The sequence below is a fragment of the Homarus americanus genome, unplaced genomic scaffold (genome assembly GCF_018991925.1).
Source record: "Homarus americanus isolate GMGI-L3 unplaced genomic scaffold, GMGI_Hamer_2.0 scaffold54443, whole genome shotgun sequence".
NCBI classification, from domain to species: Eukaryota; Metazoa; Arthropoda; class Malacostraca; order Decapoda; family Nephropidae; genus Homarus; species Homarus americanus.
The window spans coordinates 6,333,543-6,354,250 of NW_024750852.1; the positions used below are offsets into that span (position 1 = coordinate 6,333,543).

The 20,708-nt window shown below is 39.6% G+C and overlaps 1 protein-coding gene across 1 annotated transcript; it reads right to left on the reverse strand.

Annotated features, from left to right (window-relative positions):
- Positions 1-7,811: 7,811 nt before the first annotated feature.
- On the reverse strand, positions 7,812-18,364 carry LOC121854268 (zinc finger CCHC domain-containing protein 10-like). The gene is made up of 3 exons (XM_042348811.1): positions 17,664-18,364; positions 14,619-14,780; positions 7,812-13,504 (listed from the first exon to the last, which is right to left on the reverse strand). The coding sequence occupies exons 1-3, from the start codon at positions 17,699-17,701 to the stop codon at positions 13,201-13,203; spliced, it is 504 nt and encodes a 167-aa protein (XP_042204745.1). The 5' UTR covers positions 17,702-18,364; the 3' UTR covers positions 7,812-13,200.
- Positions 18,365-20,708: the final 2,344 nt, after the last annotated feature.

Below are 20,708 nucleotides of genomic sequence, written 5' to 3' on the forward strand. Positions count from 1 at the left end.
AGTAAAACTATTCTGTTCTATCATAATAACATAATAAAGACACCCCCGAGCACAGTCTCCTTCAGAGCTTGTAATATGGCATCACTTATGATATATATATATATATATATATATATATATATATATATATATATATATATATATATATATATATATATATATATATATATATATCTTAATATAATATTATACATAGCATAGATATAGATATAATATTAGGTGATACACAAAACATCAAGGAAATTAAGAATCGACAAATACAGTGCCTTACATACAATCAGAGGTAATTTTATCGAAACCGTCAGCACATTTTACAAAAAGTAAATATGACGCGTTAACAAAATCAGCATACAAAGTAATTGTTATACTGTTTATATAGATATAAAATAACCCCAAGCGGATAATGAGCCGATCAGTGGCGAAAAGGATAGGTTGTAGTGGATTTCTCCCCTACAAACGCTGTTTGTCGCCGAGTAGCCGACCCCGCGAATTCCACAGTGTATGCCTCGTGGTCTGGGTCAACCAGCGCCGCCATACATCACGGAGGTCAACTACTAAGCCAAGCCTATCCCCGCTATTTAAGACCAGACCTCGTGGTGATCTTTCTCTTTCTACCTACACCAACCAGCCAGCAACACCACCTCCTCCTCCGCCTGCCTGGCGGTCCTCGCTCCCGCCGGCGAGCATGAAGAGCCACAAGCTGTCCTCCTCTGAGCACTCTTGTGGGGTATGTGTTGTTTGGTCAGATGCGCCTGCTGGGGTGTGTGCGCCTGGGTCAGGAGCAGGGGCTGCGTCAGCAGAAGCGGATGAGGGCTCGTGACAGCAGCTGGGTCCACGACAGCAGCAGGGTGCAGGACATTAGCAGGGAGTACCTGAGGGAGAAAAGAGGGGTGTGTGGGTCCGCACTCAGGAACAGGGGCCGCATCAGGGGCGGCAGGGGTTACTGCTGGGCCGGGGTCGGCGTCTGAGGCAGGACGGGTGTGCTGGGGTCGGAAGAGGAGCGACTGTGTGCTTAGAGTAGCAGTGCTGCTCTAGGGTGTCTAACCTGCGGTGTAGAGACAGTAGTTGTAGAGCCGATGAGAGCTGCTTCTGTGTGGATAAGCCAGTCTTCCATGTTGCTTGAAGACTGGGAGCGTGACCAGTTTCTCCTCCATCCTGTGTGAGTGCAAATCTCCGGGGGTCACCAATTGTGGGGATGAGATGTTTGTGTCCACACTCAGGATGGAATGGAGAAAGGAAACTCACAATGTGCTCTCTATATACAAGTTGTATTGGATGTACAATGTAGCTTGGTGCTGGGAAGGCAGCATGGTTACAAGCGTGATGTAGAGAGAGCTGGTTGGTGAGGGTGCTCAGAGGAGGACAGCTTGTGGGTCGCCACGCTCGCCGGCGGGAGCGAGGGCCGCCAGGCAGCGGCGGAGGAGGAGGTGTTGCTGGCTCGTAGGTGGAGGTAGAAAGAGGTCAGGTCTTAAATAGCGGGGGGTAGGCGTGGCTTAGTAGTTGATCCCCGCTCCGTGATGTATGGCGGCGCTGGTTGACCTAGACCACGAGGCAAACACTGGGGAATTGGTGGGGTCGGCTACTCAGCGACAAACAGCGTTTGTAGGGGAGAAATCCACTACACTCTCACCAACCAGCTCTCTCTACATCACGCTTGTAACCATGCTGCCTTCCCAGCACCAAGCTGCATTGTACATCCAATACAACATGTATACAAAGAGCACATTGTGAGTTTCCTTTCTCCATTCCATCCTGAGTGTGAACCCAAAATATCCCATACCCCACAAGGTAAGCAGTAAAGTATCAGGCTTAACCGTCTTTCAATGGCAGTGCTAATAATATACAGGAAACATGAAAGATACTGTAATCTTAATTATTTTTCACAAATTTAATTATTTTTATTTTCTAATTTATCTTTTATCCTTAGGGATATCCACCAGCGGCGCAGAACCCCCTTTCTACATATTCCAGCTTGCTTATATATTTTTTCATTTTATCTATTTTTTTTTTTACTTTTATCCTCTTCGCTATTGATCGGTCACGTTTCTGTTACGCACTGTTAGCAGGTACTGAGACAGGGCCATGCACTGGCTCCTGAATATATCAGAACCTGCTCCAGTTAGTCCAGTGTTGCACTGTTGGTCAAATCTGGCCTTGAATGAGCTCACTCGATGCCGTCCCAGCACTCTCTGGCAGATTGTTACAAGAGCTCACAACTCTCACCTAGAAAAAGTTTTCCTTCACAGTTTTCTGTACTTGTGGCTTCTTCAACCTTGAGCTGTGACCTCTTGTAGGACGGACGTCTGTGGGGTACGATATTTTTGGGTTCTCACTCAGGATGGGATGGAGAAAGGAAACTCACAATGTGCTCTCTGTATACATGTTGTATTGGACGTGCAATGCAGCTTGGTACTGGGAAGTGGCAGCGTGGTTACAAGCGTGATGTAGAGAGAGCTGGTTGGTGAGGGTGCTCAAAGGAGGACAGCTTGTGGGTAGCCATGCTCGCCGGCGGGAGCGAGGGCCGCCAGGCAGCGGCGGAGGAGGTGGTGTTGCTTGCTGCGGCTGTAGCTAGAAGAAGAGAGAGATAGGTCACCACGAGGTCAGGTCTTATATAGCGGAGGTAGGCGTGGCTTAATAGATGACCTCCGTGATGTATGGTGGCGCTGGTTGATCTAGACCACGAGGCATACACTGGGGAATTCGCGGGGTCGGCTACTCAGCGACAAACAGCGTTTGTAGGGGAGGTATCCACTACACGTCCACGCCAGCTCCAGGTATGTATACCCGAGTTGTGCCCCTCTGAGATGTTTATACTTCGACTAGGTCGCCCCTTGCCCGTCTGTAGTATAATCTAGGCAGTTGCAGGCGTTTTATTCTCTTTAGGTAGCTGAGGTTCCGTACAACAGGCACCATTCTGGTGGCCCTCCTTTGGACATTTTCAATCAATTGACAGCCCAGCATATCTCGAGGACCAGGACCAGACGGGGTGACAGTACTCCAGGCGGGAAAGCACCTCACTCGTGAAGATAATGACAAGCGACAGACCATCCAGATATCTATACAACTTTCTTATAAGACTACTAGTTTAGTTGCCTGATTCACCTTCTTCTCACAAAGGCCCAAGAACTTAAGTTCATTGTCGACATACACACTTTTACCTTTATCCTCTTCACCACTGATCGGCTTGTTAGCCGCTTGGGCGATCGGTCACGTCTCTGTTACGCACTGTTGGCAAATACTGGGCATGCACAGGCTCCTGAATGTACCTGAACCCGCTCCAGTGTTGGTCAAGTCTGGTCTTGAAAGAGCTCACACTCGGTGCCGTCACAACACTTTCTGGTAGATTGTTCCAAGTGTTCACAACTGTCACTCCGAAAAAGTTTGCCCTCACAGTTTTCTGGACTTGCAGCTTCTTCAATCTTGAGCTGTGACCCTTGTGGGGCGAGCGTCCGCCAGCTCCAAATAAGAACACTTGACTGAGTAGAACCCTTTGAGATGCTTATACACCTCAATTAGGTCGCCCCTTGCCCGTCTGTAGTATGAACTAGGAAAGTTCAAGCACTCCAATCTCTCAGGGTAGTTGAGGTGCCGAAGTGCAGGCACCAGTCTGATGGCCCTCCTATGAACATTTTCAACCAACTGACAGTCCCTAGCATATATCGGGGACCAGATGGGGTGACAGTACTCGAGATAGGGAAGCACTTCACTCTGGAAGATCGTTATGAGGGACAGACCGCCTAGATATCTGAACGACCTTCTTATAAGACCCAATAATTTATTTACCTCTTCACGTTCTGGCTCAATTAATGCAGTTTCTTCGTCACGTTGGGACAGGTGATGTGCCTCCTTACTGTTAATGTGACCCAGGTGTATCCTCTTGCACTTCGTGACTTGAATCTCAGCAGCCATTTCTTCGACCATTCTTGAAGCTCATAGAGATCTTTCTGTAGCTCTTCACAGTCTGTTTGGTTTATAATTTCTCTTATTTGAGTGTACTGGGCAAAGGTGTCAAAAATTATTATTCACCATCTTTCTAGATTAGAAAAAATCAAACATTTAAAATAGCTCAAACAACTTTTCAATTGGCACCTTATTAAATCATAAATAATGCAACTTTTGAAATTGTTTTCACCCTCACCACCGCTAACTCTACTTTTACTTTCATCCTCTTCGCCCGTCGCCACTGATCGCTCATTGGCCACTTGGGTGGTTGGTACCATCTTTGTTCTGCACTGCTGGCAAGTACTGGGCATGCACTGGCTCCTGAATGCATCTGAATCTGCTCCAGTGACTGTTGGTCAAGTCTGGTCTTGAAAGAGCTCACACTCGGTACCGTCACAACACTCTCTGGCAGATTGTTCCGAGAGTTCACAACTTTCACTTCGAATAAGTTTGCTCTCACAGTTTTTTTGACTTGTGGCCTGTTCAACCCTGATCTGTGACCTGGGGCACTCCTGCTTAACACAATTACTCAAGGTATTGGATGTTTGGACCCAAATTCTGGAACAAGGTGGTAATATAGACAATATGTACAGTACCTAGATTTTCTCCAGGACCACAAGCAGTGTGTGGTGATTAATGGCACGAAATCATCATGTGTACCCATCACAAGCAGGGTACCACCGGGCAGTGTATTGGGCCTGCTGTTGTGTGTTTGCTTCATAAATGACATGCCTAACGCTGTACATTCCTCCATACAAATGTTTGCGGATGGTGTTAAGTTATTTCGGGAAATTAAGAACCAAGCAGACTGTGAAGAACTGCAGAAGGATCTCTGTGAGCTTCAAGAATGGTCGAAGAAATGGCTGCAAAGATTCAATGTCACGAAGCGTAAGAGGCTGTACCTGGAACATACTTACGGTAAGGTGGCGTATCATATGTCCCAAGGGACGAAGAAACTGCATTAATTGAGACAATGTGAAAAGGACCTGGGTATGTATGTTGACATTGAGCTGAAGTTCTCAGGTCATTGCGAGAAGAAGGTGAATCAGGCAACTAAATTATTAGGTCTTATAAGAAGGTTGTTTAGATATCTAGACCAGCGATTCTCAATCTGGGGTCCATGAAAAGTTTTTGAGAAATACCCGGGAGTGAGTTTAATGTTTGTGAGAGATTTGGCAATTCCAGTTCGCAGGATATTTTGGATTTGGGTTGAAATGAACAAATGCTTTGGACTATGATTTATTCTTTGATTATTGACAATATTTGTATGCGTCATGGTATATAAGGGGTCCTTGGTTGAAAAAAGTTTGAGAACCCCTGATCTTGATGGTCTGTCCCTCGTAACGACCTTCAAGAGTGAAGTGCTTCCCCGTCTGGAGTGCTGTCACCTCGTCTGGTCCCCGAGATATGCCAGGGACTGTCAATTGATTGAAAATGTCCAATGGGGGGGCCCACCAGAATGGTACCTGCACTACAGCACCTCAGTTACCCTGAGAGATTAGAGCACCTGAAATTGCCTAGCTCTGAAAAAGTTTGCAGTCACAGTTTTTTGGACTTGTGGCTTCTTCAACCTCGAGCTGTGACCCTTTGTGGGGCTGGCATCTGCCAGCTCCAGGTATGGACACTTTACTGAGTAGTGCCTCAATTAGGTTCTCCCTTGCCCATCTGTAGTATAAAGCAGACTATAAGGATCATCTTCCTGTCATTTACAAGGCAAACAAAAAGGCATGGATAACCGGCGCCATATTTAGCCAGTGGTTAAATGTGTACGCCGACCCTGCAATGACAGAATACTATGCCAAGGAGAACCTTGACTTCAAAATTCTTCTGATTGTTGACAATGCTCCAGCTCATCCTCCCAATCTCGACGACTTGCATGACAGTGTAAAAGTTGTACTTCTGCCTTCCAACACGACAGCACTGATGCAGCCTATGGACCAAGGCGTCATCGCCGCATTCAAGGCTTATTATTTACGCCGTACCATGGCCCAGCTGCTCAAGGCTGCAGACGGAGAAAACAAACCCACGATCCGAGAATATTGGCATGGCTTCAACATTCTTCATGCAATTGACAACATTGGCAAGGCATGGGAAGAGGTTTCAGAAAGATGTCTGAATGGTGTGTGGGGTAAATTGTGGCCTGAGTGCGTCAACAGTTTTATGGGATTCACGGACTTAGTCCCAGCTGTAAATAGGGATATCCCCAGCTTGGCTACACAGGCAGGCTTTGATGAGCTGGAGTCAGAGGATATTGAGGACATCCTGGCATCTCATACAGAAGAGCTCGCCAACGAAGATCTGTAACAACTAACAGAACACAGTCCAGTTGAAGACGACGACAACAACGAAGAAGAACCTCAACAAATGCCAACTTCCAGGAGGATGGCAGAATCGCTCAACATGTTCCAGCAAGCAATGCAAATCCTTATAGATGACGACCCAAACAGAGAACATAGCTCAAAGGTTCAATGCAGAATTGATGACAGTCTTGGTTATTACACTGAGATCTATAAGGAGAAGAAGAGTAACACCAAGCAGTCAACACTGGATTCATTTGTTCATCGCAGTATGGCAGAAGCAGCTTCTTCACAACAGCTGGCAGCCAAGGAGGAGCACAAAGCAGCTGAGGAGGAGCACAAAGCAGCTGAGGAGGAGCAAACAACAACGGAGGAGGAGCAAACTTCAACGGAAAAGGAGCAAACAGCGGTGGAGGAACCCCAGTCGGAGCAGGAGGACAAGGCAGCCGCAGTCTCAGTGACTCACTATCCTTTTCTTTTCCTGCCCTCCTCCTCCACTTCACTACCCACCACCTCCGCCCATCGGTGAGTAACAATACAAACTTAATACAGTACACTACTGTACTATACTATTTTCTGTAGAAATGGCAATGATTTTCTGTATATGTAATGTTTTTCATGGGGCATAGGGAGGCTTAGGAACATAACTCCTGTATTTTATCTATTTCTTATGAGGAAAATTGTTCCGCTTAACGTTGTTTTGTATAAAGTCACGTTTTAGGAAGGTAACCCCGACATTAAGCGAGGACTTGCTGTACACTGTACCGTTCAGTAGTTTGAATATTGAATACTGTATTTTCGACACCCTCCCCAGTATCTTGTGAGGATAGTGTAATCTTTTAGAATGTTTGTCCATTCTCTTTATAAACATACACTACAGTTTAGTAATGCTTAAGTACTAGGAGATGGGGTTAAGATAATTTCTATTGTACAAATCTAAAGTTTATTCTATAGAATAATCAGCAGAGTGCTGGAAGCTGCAGTTAAGTCTAGAATAGCCTGATGCTGGGAGAGAGGTGTTGTTGCTTCTGTGGCTAGAGAGAAAGAATGTGTAGTTGATTGTTGGCACCGCCTTATACAGTATACCCAAGTGGTGGTCTGTGATTGGTTCAGCGGGGTTTTGTGTTTGGGTGGTTCGATAGTCAATCAGCGTGCTGGGATCAAGAACAGCAGCCTATAGTTGGCTAAATGCTGATGCCCAATTAGCATGTGGATTAGGAGAGTGCTTGCTCCAGAGATTTTGTAGGGTGTCGGCTACAATCCTTCAGACCATTTTTGTAAAAAAAAATTCTGTGCTCAATGAATCACCCAACAAGTCATTTTACTTTTGTCACTACTCCATATTCAGAAAAATGAGAATGAAGTTTGAGTTTCAGTTATTGCACTTGAAATCATACAAGATGACACACTGCCTCTCAAATATGTTACCACTTTTACATATTTATTTATCTATTTGATAATATTGGAGCATTTTTAACACAACTTATTTTTATAGCAAATACATTCACTGAAATGTATATAAAAAATAAGCAAATTAAAAAAAGTTCTGCTCAGGCTAGTGGAAATAAGCAGCTTGTTTAAGTTTTTAATTTATCATTTTGTAACTTTGTAGCCAACTTCTCACCAACTTTACATAACTCCAGCCTCATTTTTGGACAACAAGAGATTACTTAAGACATCATTTAACAAAAAAAAAAATCACCTGTACAGCTGCACTGTACAGTGAAAAATGGGGTGGGTGCAAGTCATTCTATGAATGTGTAACACCTACTTTGCTTATTACTCAGCATATGTTGAAGGTGCTAGACAAGGTCTAGTACAGATTTATGAATTTGATGTGTGCCTCATTTTCAAATTAAAGAGTAAAATTGTAAAAGCAATCAACATAATTTATAACAACTGTTTCATTAAGTATTTAACATTATAATACTTTTGTCAGCCTGTACCAGCCAAGTCACAGTACAGGTATTGTACTAAAATACAGCAACTTTATATCACACACACACACAAAAAGTGAAATCTACAGATATGCAGAGTTCAAAGCTGCCACATAAAAATATTAATTGCCATGGCATCAGTTCAGGTGTGTATTTATCAAGATATTTTTTTCTTGTTTGTGGTTACTTTAGTGCAGTGTATTGATATAAAGCTCTACTTTCATTGTGAGTATACAGTATTATATAGGTGCTGACCATTATACAATTGATTGATACAGTATATGATTGATCAGTTTTACGATGTTAAGAAATTAACACCAAATTCCCCATAAGTTATGAATACAGTATAAGTATACAATCAGTCACCTTACAGTGGCTTTTCGATGTCCCTAATCCCATACATATACAGGAATGGTCAACACCCGTATAGGAAGTAAATAGTGGAATTATTTTTATTGAGTGCCACCCTATAATATATCACAATCCTTTTATAATGGTCCTTCGGTTAACGAACGGTTCAATTAACGAAATTTTGGTTAACAAATTAGCTCCCATAAGGATTTTCAGTTCGATTAACGAACAAAACTTCGATTAACAAAATCCTTACGACAAACACGAATTGTGTTCGTTAACCGAGGGACCACTGTATCTGGTTTACACATCACTTCACACATACAGCAGCAAAACACCTTTCCGTAAAAATTACTTACCGGTAGATCCATAATCTCTGTTCATTTATGTGCACTGCTGTTTCCTTTAGCTTTACCCTTATACAGTACAGGTACATGCACTCGTTTTAGCAATCTTATACTTTTCATTCTTTCAATAATATGTCCATATAAATTCATTAGACCCTAATCTACTCTCCATTCCAATCCTCTTCCACATACGATATACTCCTACACTTATTTGTTCTTATTTTTATCTTTATATTACTGTACAGTTTTCTCTTTATTCCTAAGACAAATTCTGTGGTTGCTTTCTTGTAACACGTTACAGTAAATAACAATCGTCTCAGTGACAACAGATTCGTTGACAACCAGACTTACATGTCTGACTTTCAACCCAGAGAGTTCTGTTTCATAGTTTTTTATTGTTGATGTAATATTCTTTTAATAACCTTGGTATACACTTAAAGACCTTAGTTGTTGAAGTGCAGTACCTGTAATAACATAACCAATTTTCTTTAAATAGTTCAGATGAGCAGTGTTATCAACCCCCCCCCCATACATTCGTTTTTTCGGACTGGGGTTTGCACCAATTAGTCCGATTTATCGAGGTTCTACTGTACACATTTTTTTTTACAAATCTGCAATCCTTACCTTGACTTAAAAATAAAAACCCAAATTAAGGGATGTCATACAAGTATTTAGTTGCCCTACAGAACCAGGGACCATTTTGTTTAATGTTTTGATCAATTATAATAATTTTTCTTACAGGTTTGAAAGACCTTTAATAATTCATAATGTATATGTGTAAAATAACCCTTGTACAGTATATTACAGTAAAAGGCATATTTTGTTGAAAAATAACAATTACAGGCATGAGAAATTTGTAAGGAAAATTTTATGTTTTTTGGTAAACAAGTTTTGAGTGATAGCAATCCATAATTGTTTTCTTTAAACCTTTATGATTTGAAAAATATATCCCTATTTATTAATTAGACACTAAATTATTGAAATTATGTTATTTTCCAGGGTAGTTTTATTTCACTCTTTGGTCCTGGATGTAACAACAAACAATAATTGAAGTACCATATTTGGTACACCAGTGAACCAACACGAGGGTAACATGTTAAAGGGCAGTGGTGGATTTGTATCCAGTCTTAGTTTGTACAAAACTGATCAACATTAAATTTGCCAGCAAGAGTGAGGGAAAAGGAGATTATTATCTTCTGGGGAGGAATCACACATCTATCCAGTGTCTGGGACAATGGAATTTTAAACACAAATGGTTAACCTGTAAAAAATGCCTTCTGAGTAATTGTAGACAAATAAGCAAACTGAAAGCAACTTAATGGTAAATTATGGAAGAAAATAAAGCTATTTCAGACTTAAGAGAGCCTTATTACCCAGTACAGTACAAATAGATATTACAAAAATTCTTCTTCATTTCTAAAGATATTTATAAAACCTATCTACCTACCCCACTCCATTCCAAATATATTTATGGAACTGAAACATTGCAAAACCTGCTCTTGCAATACTGTATATAATGCAAAATACATATAATTTCATTCTGCCAAGGAAATTTTTTTTTCAATTCTGCTAGCTATCTATGAAAATATCTAATTAAACCACAGCCAACATTTAACACACTATCTGCATCAAAATAATTTGATTATTGTAAAATATAGAATTTTATCTAGATGATCTGATGAGAACTAAATCTTCATGACCCAATTGTGGATTACACTTTACCAATAATGGTATCCCTATCTGAAACCTAAGTTTTTACTTATTTTTTACAACAAGCAATCAAACAATTGAGCCATTCTTATAAAAAATTCTATACACTGTATTTTGAAACATATTTCATGAGGCTGAGCAAATAAGTTCCATCTGACATACAGAGATATGGAGGAAGGTTAATATAATCATCTCTTAAAGATGGATTTATGAACCTTAATACTTTAAACACTTAATGGTAAATTATGCAAGTTGGTTTATCTCATAAAAGTGAAACTACCTTCAGCTTACAGTACGAAAAAAAAAAAATTAGTACAGTACAGGTATATGAATTTGTATATGATAACCCTTTCAGGAGTAAATGCTTAAATTTAAAGTTATCTTATATGTAGAGAAAGTGTATAACAATAGAGTAAGTACAGAACAATTAATGTACTTACACTACTTTCTGCCACCACAAATCATGACCTCACAATCCTACCAGGTTTCCTCCAGTACTTACATAGTGAGAGTGAAAAAACTTCAATCACTAAAACAGAGTATGTATACAGTACAATGTGAACTTTAGTGATGCCCTCTCACTGTAAGGTAAAAACAACAACACCAATGATGATCAATGAACATTGAGTTCCATTTCTTATACACATATAATCAAGAAGAAACAATATCTAAACTGTAGTTCACCAGAAAGATGGCCATGAGGCAGAGTTTGGGTAGATGATGCCTCAACTGACAAATGAGGTGAGTGATGTGTTCTATATGCCGACTTGGCAGAATGACGAATATCGTCAATGCAAGTTTGTTTACATCACATTAGGGGAGTGGTCTTAATATATCAGCATTGTTCACATGAATTATCATAGATTGGAATATTGTAAACAGTTTACCTGTACTGTGTACATTATTTTCACTAGTGTACAAATACAGTATTCTACTCGCTTCATAAAAAAATATTAATAATAAATAAAAGAAAAGAAAAAATATTGGGTAGCCCTCTGAGAATTTTCACTACGTATGGGGCACAAAACAGAATAGCTAAGCAACTAAGACAGGGGTTCTTAACCGAGGGTGCTGGGGTGTGAGACCGGTTTCTTAGGGGTGCGAGGATGCTGTGATCAAACGTGGCTCATATTAGGGGAGTGGCGTAAAAAACTGAGCATAAAATTTCCTTTGTGGATTAGGTGTGTAGAGAAGGGGAATTTGGCAAATTTCCCCTCTTTTGAAGGAACTGTTAATGAGGATGCTTCCTTGCATCCAGACTTTGTTTCTGACATTGTCGAACATTTGCAGATGCTGCGTACTTCATTCACTGGCTACTTCTCGTGTGGAGAGCTGCAAATCTGTGATAATTGGATCCGGCACCCTTTCCAGTTGAATTTGGAAGACATTGATAATGACAGCGACATCAAAGATGATCTCATTGATTTGAGGAACAATCATGGAATCCAAATGGAGTTCGCTGAGGGTCATTTGGAACACTTCTGGGCTTCTCAGCTTGAAACATTTCCTGTACTAGCAAGGAAGACCCTTGCTGTGCTGGTGCCGTTCGCAACCACATATCTGTGTGAAACTGGATTTTAGTGTCTGCTTCACATCAAAACCAAGTGCAGGAATCGGTTGGATCCTCAACACGACATGCGAGTAGCGCTCAGCACCAGGACGCCAAGGTTCGATACCATCATGGAGGACAAACACCAGCAAAAAAGTTACTGATTTTCATGCGCAAGCATAATCAATCAGTTTCGTCCGCAACATACCATGCAAAGTACGTACTAGCAATTGTAAAGTAATTTTGCACATTTGTTGTTATCTGAAATTTTACAATGTATTATTTAGTTGTCAATTGTGTTAGTTTTTGCACTTTGGTAATTCAGTGCATTTTCACTATTTATTTTTGAGTTGTCAAAATTGATAACAAACCATAATGGATCTGTTATATATATATATATATATATATATATATATATATATATATATATATATATATATATATATATATATATATATATATATATATATATATATATATATATATATATATATATATATATATTACTAGCTTCATATGGTTGAATTAATTTATCTTACTGACATAAAAAAAATGCCACTGGTGAGGTCAGCCAATATTCACAGAACAGTAGAGCACTCACTCATGAAAGGGTTAAGACCTACCTCACTTAATTACACAACATTCAACATCACTAATATTAATTAGAAAAATAAATAAAATTACATATTTTGTAATTTACGTTGTAACTATGAATACAAAAAAATCATTAATAAAATATAATCACACAAAATGTTTAGTTTAAAAAATTCTGCAAAATATGTAAAAAGATACCAGTACAGTATTTGTTTATTATATAACATAAACACCCAATAAACTAGTTCTAGAAAAGAACCTCAGCCTGAAAGAGTATAAATCATAAAATTTTGGATAAAATTTAGTGAGAGAAAAGAAACTTTGGCAGGTACAACATCCACATCTATCATACGGTCACCGAGACTCACAGAAAATCTGAATAACTTTGTGGAACTCAATTATTAAACATATTCTTTAATATTATGTTGGCAATGGTAGCTCATAACCCCAAAATAACAATTGAATACCTGGTATCATTTCTTGGAACTTTTTTTCCTTTTCTTCTTCTTTTTTTGGTCATCTGAACCGGAAACTTTTGATGACAATGATGACTCTGAGGATGATGACTTGGAGGAACTGGAAGAAGAGTCTGTTGAGGAATCTGAGTCAGATGAATCAGATGATGATGATGATGATGATGATGATGATGAGGATGAGGATGATGATGATGAGGAAGAAGAGGAAGAAGATGATGATGATGAATCTGAATCACTTGAGTCGTATTTCTTCTTCTTCTCTCGTTTTTGTGATTTCTCTTTGTGTGATGCCATCTTCCTCCTAGAGAAATAATAAACAGTAGATGAGTGTATGTTAGAGTATTCTACATCATTCATTAAAGTATAACCACATGCAGTTGAAGCTTTTGTCCTTCAAAATTTATAAGCACTTAATATCTTGCTAGAATACTGTACACCAAAATTGTTTGACGGTAACTATGCATATATTGCCTTCCAAACTGAAATTGTTTACACGTGAGTCTGAATTTTGGGTATTGATCACCAATTAAAAGTTTAAACCCGAGATATCAATTTAAACTATAAATATTGGAAAAATAAATGAAAACAGGTACACACCATACTGTAAGCATGAATTTCTGAAATTCTTTCCCTTGAGGCCAATAAATGAAGAGTTAGTTTCAATGGTAACCAGGTCAGTCGAAATAACTGTATGAGACCCCCCTCCCCTTATACTGTACTACAGTAATTTGGTGTCAGTGGCAGTAACCCTTGTCATGTGAGGTTATACCTTCTGTCACCTTAAGCCTAATACCTTTCAACTTGGCGGTTCTTTTGAAATGCTGCTTAATATTATGAATACATAAGATGTATTCATGATGACAATCATAATTTATTCTAAAATGATCTTATACAGTATCAAGTAATAAGAACATACTGTTGATATGAAATTCATCTCACTAAATGTCAACAACTACAGTACAATATTATACATCTGCCTGATAATTTTCACAATGATATGCTGTACTATATTGTAATGCTGAGACACAGTAACAATACATGTGTAAAATAACTTTTTCTGATCATTGATTGATACAGAGTAGTAGACATTCTGATAACATGTGACATTTTCAGAGTAGACTGAAACAGAATACACAAAATGGAAATTTGGCAGTAGACAAAGTTGGCATAAACCTATTAAATAATTAATGGTGTTATATAGCTTCATGACTTTTTAATTGGCTGCTTTGGCTTTGTGACTTTCCAATGGCTTTGGCTTTGGAACCATGTATGATTCACACATAATTCTCTATATGCTAGAATTACTTCAGTAATCCTTAATTGTTCAAATTGATTATTAAATTATCATATTTATCCAGTAATCAAATAACATCATAGCTGTAACATGGGTGTAACAAGAGAAAAAAGCTTATTACATTTGGTCTATCTGTTGTTCTTGCTGTTCCTGCTTAACTCTCTTGTTGAGCATGGATGTGCGAGACTCTCGGTGAACATATTTCCTCTTGCCCTTACACTGATACATCCAATGACCAATTTCCAAGCACTTTTGGCATCGTACTCCTTCAGCTGATGGCTTTCTGCAAGAAATATAACTGCCATTATCATATATATTCACATCAATAACAAGGGCAGTTAAGTGATGTTAACACCTCCAAGAGAACATTGAAGACAAGTTTTCTCTTACCTTCATGAAAATGCAAATCATATCAAATGCTACATCATATGATTTATAATTTATAAAGTGATCAAACAATCTACCTATCTTAACCGAAGGTGAGGTTGGTTCACCTTTTTGTCATATAAATCACATTACTGTAGCACTGGCTGGAAGTGTTCAGTTGCTGGTAGCATTTTCATGTAAAAAATAAAGAATGCCGCTGAACACACCGGTACAGTATTCATAATGTACGTAGTGAGAAAAACAAAAGAATAACAAAAGTTAAAAGTCTGGAACATGGTCCCATATAAACACAAAAATTTTTAGAAAAAAATCTCCATAGAAAATAATTTCTTTCTTACATCAAGAATATCTGAGAACACATGGAGGAATTGTAATTTTTGTGATTTTTTGTTTTTTCCCTAGTTCTTGTTACAGTACAGTATAAGTAAATACAGTACACTCTATCCACCTGAGGTGTGCCATGCCTGTGCTTCAACTAGTGACAAACATTTCCCAGCAACCCTTCCATACCATACCTGTATGGAATGTGAGATCATTGAACTGCAGACAAATGACACCCTGAAAGCTAAAATTACAACAGGTGTCTACCACTTTTGGAATGTGGTCCCTGACACACACACTACCCTGCTTTGAAGATGTGTGTGTGCAAAAAGTGATGTCCTTCTTTGTCAGTACATATACTGGTAAAATGACATTTTCAACAATGAACATAATGAAGTGAAAACAAAGGAACAGATTGACCAATGCCCATCTGGATTGTCTTACAAGGATTGCAGTGACAACTACAAGTACAGTATTGAATGAAAACAGTTAAGGAACAATAATAGATAAGTTTTTCTTTAATAGTATAGTTTATGCATTATTATTTTTAAAGAATATAATACATGAGGAAAGAATAACATTAAATATATGTAAATTATCGTAATTAGGAGTAAGTGTGGCTCTCTAAAGGAATGTTCTTTGCCAAAGTGGCTCTCTTGCTAAAATCAGTGAATAACACTGATTTAACCTAACCAATCAAACCTAACCTAACCGGGGACCTCCACAGTCGTTCGATGTTCTGGGTGTGAACCGCCACATACGAATATATAAAATAAAATGTTAACTTTTCTCGCTCATATGTAATTAGTACTAGAAATGCCATTGAAGAAAAGTGTCTTAGAATTGTCAAAATTACTGATTGCAACTATAAATTCCCAAGATTCATTAAGTAGCAATAAGCGAAATAATACCGAGCAATGTGTTTTTCCGATGTTTTTTTTTTCAACATGGAAAAGTAGGGTTCAGGGTAAATTTATAGAAAAGCACCGTTCTTTCTTTGGATAGTACAAAAATGTTTTTCCTATGGTTTTTGATGAGTTTCGAACGAATTTGATATTCATTTCCACCGGAAATCACCCGTTTTTGAGATCCTCCTCCCTCCAACAAGGGAAGATGTTAGGAAATTGGAGTTTTTTGTAGGGTAAAGCACAGAAACACATAATTTCCAATGGAGAACAAGGCAAAAATCGTTCAAAACCCATAAAAACTAAAGGAATAAACATATTTCTAATACTGAAAGAAATGTAACCTAACTTAACCTACCCCTTTATAAAAAAAACAATAAAAAAACAAACCTAACCTAACCAGGGGGGCAGAGCCCCCTAGACCCCCCTTTGTTTATGCCCCCACATCTTAATCTGAAGAAGAATCAGGCCAAATGTGTTGTTCTTCACGCAGTGTACACTGATTATTACACATTGGACAAGTAACGTTGTTCAGTTATACACAGCATTTTCTAAAAAATGAAATTGCCTCACTATTTTTCTGGTGAAACTGGCCAATTGACGTAAAATAATCTCTATCACAATGTCGGCACAGCTCTTCAACCTGTCTGGCCATATCTTGTACTGAAAATTAAAATCTCCGCTCCTCACGCACCCACTCATTGTTCATTTGGTGTTTCTTGGTGTGTATTATTCAAATCTGACCTTTATTTCTTGTGCAAACAAGTGGGGTTTTTTTTTGCAAAAAAATTAACATTTTCATTTTTAACAAACAGTTAATTTGCGGTCCGACTAATTACCCAAATGTAGCCAAATATAGCCAGAATGAAGTCAAATAATGGTCCTAGATGAATAAATCGGACTGCCAATCACTTCTCGACTAGTATTTGGTGTCAGAAAGTCACAAAAAATTGGAAAACTTAATTTAATCTGAGTTGTGTTGTGTTAGGTTAGGTTAGGTTAGATTAGGTTAGGTTAGGTACATGCACTTGATCTATTAACTCAGATTAAATTAAGTTTACCAATTTTTTTTGACTTCGTGACACCAAATACTAGTCGAGGTTAGGTTAGGTTAGGTACATGCACTCGATCTATTAACTCAGATTAAATTAAGTTTACCAATTTTTTGTGACTTTGTGACACCAAATACTAGTCGAGAAGTGATTGGCAGTCCGATTTATTCATCTAGGACCATTATTTGACTTCATTCCGGCTATATTTGGGTACATTTGGGTACATTTGGGTAATTAGTCGGACCCGTTAATTTGCACAAGAATGGAGGTATTTTTTTTAGCAAAACACCAGACACAAACACACACAAAAACTATTGTCTACCAAAGGAACCAACATAACCTACAAAGAGGGCAGGAGACAAGTGACTCAAAGTGAGTACAGTATAGCCTCAAATAACCATGGCGGGAACCTGTGGACAGCCAATGGACAAATATTAACCCAAAACTTTAGATTGTATTTAGTGTAAACACCTTATTATTTACTGTGTACAATCTACTTACGGTTTGGAGCTTAACAATCCTCCAGCTCCAACAGGCATCGTTACACTTCAATGTAAAGTTGAGTTACTGTATATGTGTAGTTTCCATCAAGGCTTCTTTATTTTGATTACTACACAAGTTTTTCCCGTATTTCTAGTAATGTCTGGGCAGGGAGCATGAAGTTTGTAGCACCACCATATACAACACGTAGTATTATTGGTACCAGCAGCTGTAAGTCGGTTGTTCCCCGGGCCAGGGTGTCAACACAAACGTTTTCTTCCAGTTGGTCTTTGGTTTCGTTTTTATCCTCTTGGCCACTGATCGGTGACGTCTCTGTCACTCACTGTTGGTAAGTACTGGGCATGCACCGGCTCCTGAATGTACCTGAACCCGCTCCAGTGTTGGTCAAGTCTTGTCTTGAAATAGCTCACACTCGGTGCCGTCACAACACTCTCTGGCAGGTTGTTCCAAGAGTTCACAATTCTCACACCGAAAAAGTTTGCCTCACAGCTTTCTGGACTTGGGACTTCTTCAACCTTGAACTGTGACCCATTGTGAGACGGGCGACGGGCATCCACCAGTTCCAGGTACGGACACTCGACTGAGTAGTGCCCTTTGAGGTGTTTAAATACCTCAATTAGGTTACCCTTTGCCCGTATGTAGTAAAAGTTAGGCAATTGAAGGTGCTGTAGTGGAATTCTCCCCTACAAACGCTGTTTGTCGCTGAGTAGTCGACCCCACCAATTCCCCAGTGTATGCCTCGTGGTCTAGGTCAACCAGCGCCGCCATACATCACGGAGCGGGGGTCAACTACTAAGCCACGCCTACCCCCTGCTATTGAAGACCTGACCTCTTTCTTCCTCCACCTACGAGCCAGCAACACCTCCTCCTCCGCCGCTGCCTGGCGGTCCTCTCTCCCGCCGGCGAGCATGGCGACCCACAAGCTGTCCTTCTCTGAGCACCCTCACCAACCAGCTCTCTCTACATCACGCTTGTAACCATGCTGCCTTCCCAGCACCAAGCTACATTGTACATCCAATACAACTTGTATATAGAGAGCACGTCGTGAGTTTCCTTTCTCCAACCCATCCTGAGTGTGAACCAAACATCTCATACCCCACAGTGCTCTTATCTTTTTTTTCTTTTTTTTTTCATTCTCATGGACTGAAACTGTGCCTACAATACACAGGGAGATACAGTGTACACAGTGATAGCACAAATAGATATAGTCGTCTATGAGAACAGGAAAAGAAAGTGTAAGGAAATACTAGTTGAAATAAAAATAAATATATAAATGAAATCAACAAGCTTGGCTATCCTTAAAGGCATTCAATTACCGCCCCAAAGAAAGTTTTATTTTATTTTTCTGTGTTTCGTAAGGACTGAGTGGGTGTATAAAATCTGTTATTCATAGCAAAATGCAGTGTACATAGATGTAGCACATACATACCGACAAACGCCGAAGTGAACTGAAAAGGAAACAGAAGACAACTCTAAAGGCAACGGGGCAGGTTTAAAGCAAGAGCAGAGGGCAGCTAAGTACTGTTCTTTTTTTTCCTCTTTATTCTTAGATAGGTAGATTTATACACAGTCCCCACAACAACAACAACAACCATGAGTATGATATGTGATTACTGCAGGGGGACGTCAGATATGGAGGAGACAGGCCTACCCTTACAGCGTTTAGGATGTTGCAAACTGCCGTAAAGCATGAAGGCTGTTGCTGGTATTGCCCTGACTGTGTAGTCAAGGTGAATGTCATGTACAATTCCATGTACACTAATACTGACACGTTCCTTGATAAGAGAGAGGAGTTTGAAACACTACTGAAGGTACACCAACCAGATATTGTAGGAGTCGTCTAACTGTTGTACAAGAACAGGAGAATCGACCCAGAGGAATGTGAGTTCAGTATTGCTGGATATGACTCATTTACAAACCTTTCTCAAGAAACTTGCAAGAGGAGTGTGGTTTTCTATGCTAGGCAAGATCTTGGAGCCAGCCAGATGAGGGTATAGGATGTTTTTGAAGAGTCCAAGTGGTGTAAAATTAAACTAAAGGGAAGGGACTTACTTATTGTCAGGTGTATCTACAGATCCTCAAACTGTGGCCCACTAAATCAAAGGAACTTAAGAGCCTTAATAGACAATGCGGCAATGCTCAACCCTAGCCACCTCCTTATCATGGAGGACTTTAACTCCCTGACACTGCGCGGCGGAGTTTAGCGAGACTACCACCGAGTGCATGTGTTTGAAAACAGCGGTGTGAGCCTGGTGTACTGATCTCGATTTTATGTGTTAAGTAGTATTCTTGTACATGATTGGGAATAATTAGCAGGAATATAATTGTCCCAGGCTGAGTCCTGAAATCATAAAATATTGCTAATGCCAGTAGTAGAGTTGAATGAGTTGAATAAACCATCAATGTATACTCACAGCCGAGGTGCATATCAATTTCTTAAGGCTATTGCTTCCAATCTAAATGGTGTTCAAGCTTGCAATGAAATAATTAAAGTGCAAAAAATGCTTAGACTGGCATTTGCACTTTGGGCAGAGTCAGCAAAAGACCCACAGAGGCCTATTGACGTCCTGCCGTTAGAGTTTCAGGCCTTGAGCAGTTGACAGGTTTCTATCAAATGATTAATGACATTCATAAATACTGTACAAAACTGACAAGAATATCAATAAAGTCATCAGATTCTCTATTAATCGCAAATCAAAACAATATGACCAGTGGCCAGTAGAACTCTCGTATGTCCCACTGGGCAATGTCAGGATTCTTCACTCTCCCTTGCAAACTCTACACTCGACTTACTTTTTTTTTAATTTTTCCTGCAGACTTTATTAGATTCTTCATCACTTATCAACTCATAAGCCTGTTAGTGGCCTTGTAGGTCTCTCTGAGCCTTCCAGGAGACAATATCCAAGGTGGAACAAATTTGGTGGGAAGATTACATGTTGCCTGCTTCTGTCTAAATTTTTGCCCTTTCTCTCAACTGCTTAAAAATCCTCACACTCTAAAAACATCCTTCAGTCTCTCTCTTTTGTTTGTGGGTTAACAATCAAG

Coding starts and splice junctions, on each gene's coding strand:
- LOC121854268 (XM_042348811.1), bottom strand. CDS start 17,701: ATGCCTGTTGGAGCTGGAGGATTGTTAAGCTCCAAACC. Junction 14,781..17,663: donor GGATTGTTAAGCTCCAAACC/GTAAGTAGATTG, acceptor TATTTCTTGCAG/AAAGCCATCAGCTGAAGGAG. Junction 13,505..14,618: donor GAACAACAGATAGACCAAAT/GTAATAAGCTTT, acceptor TTATTTCTCTAG/GAGGAAGATGGCATCACACA.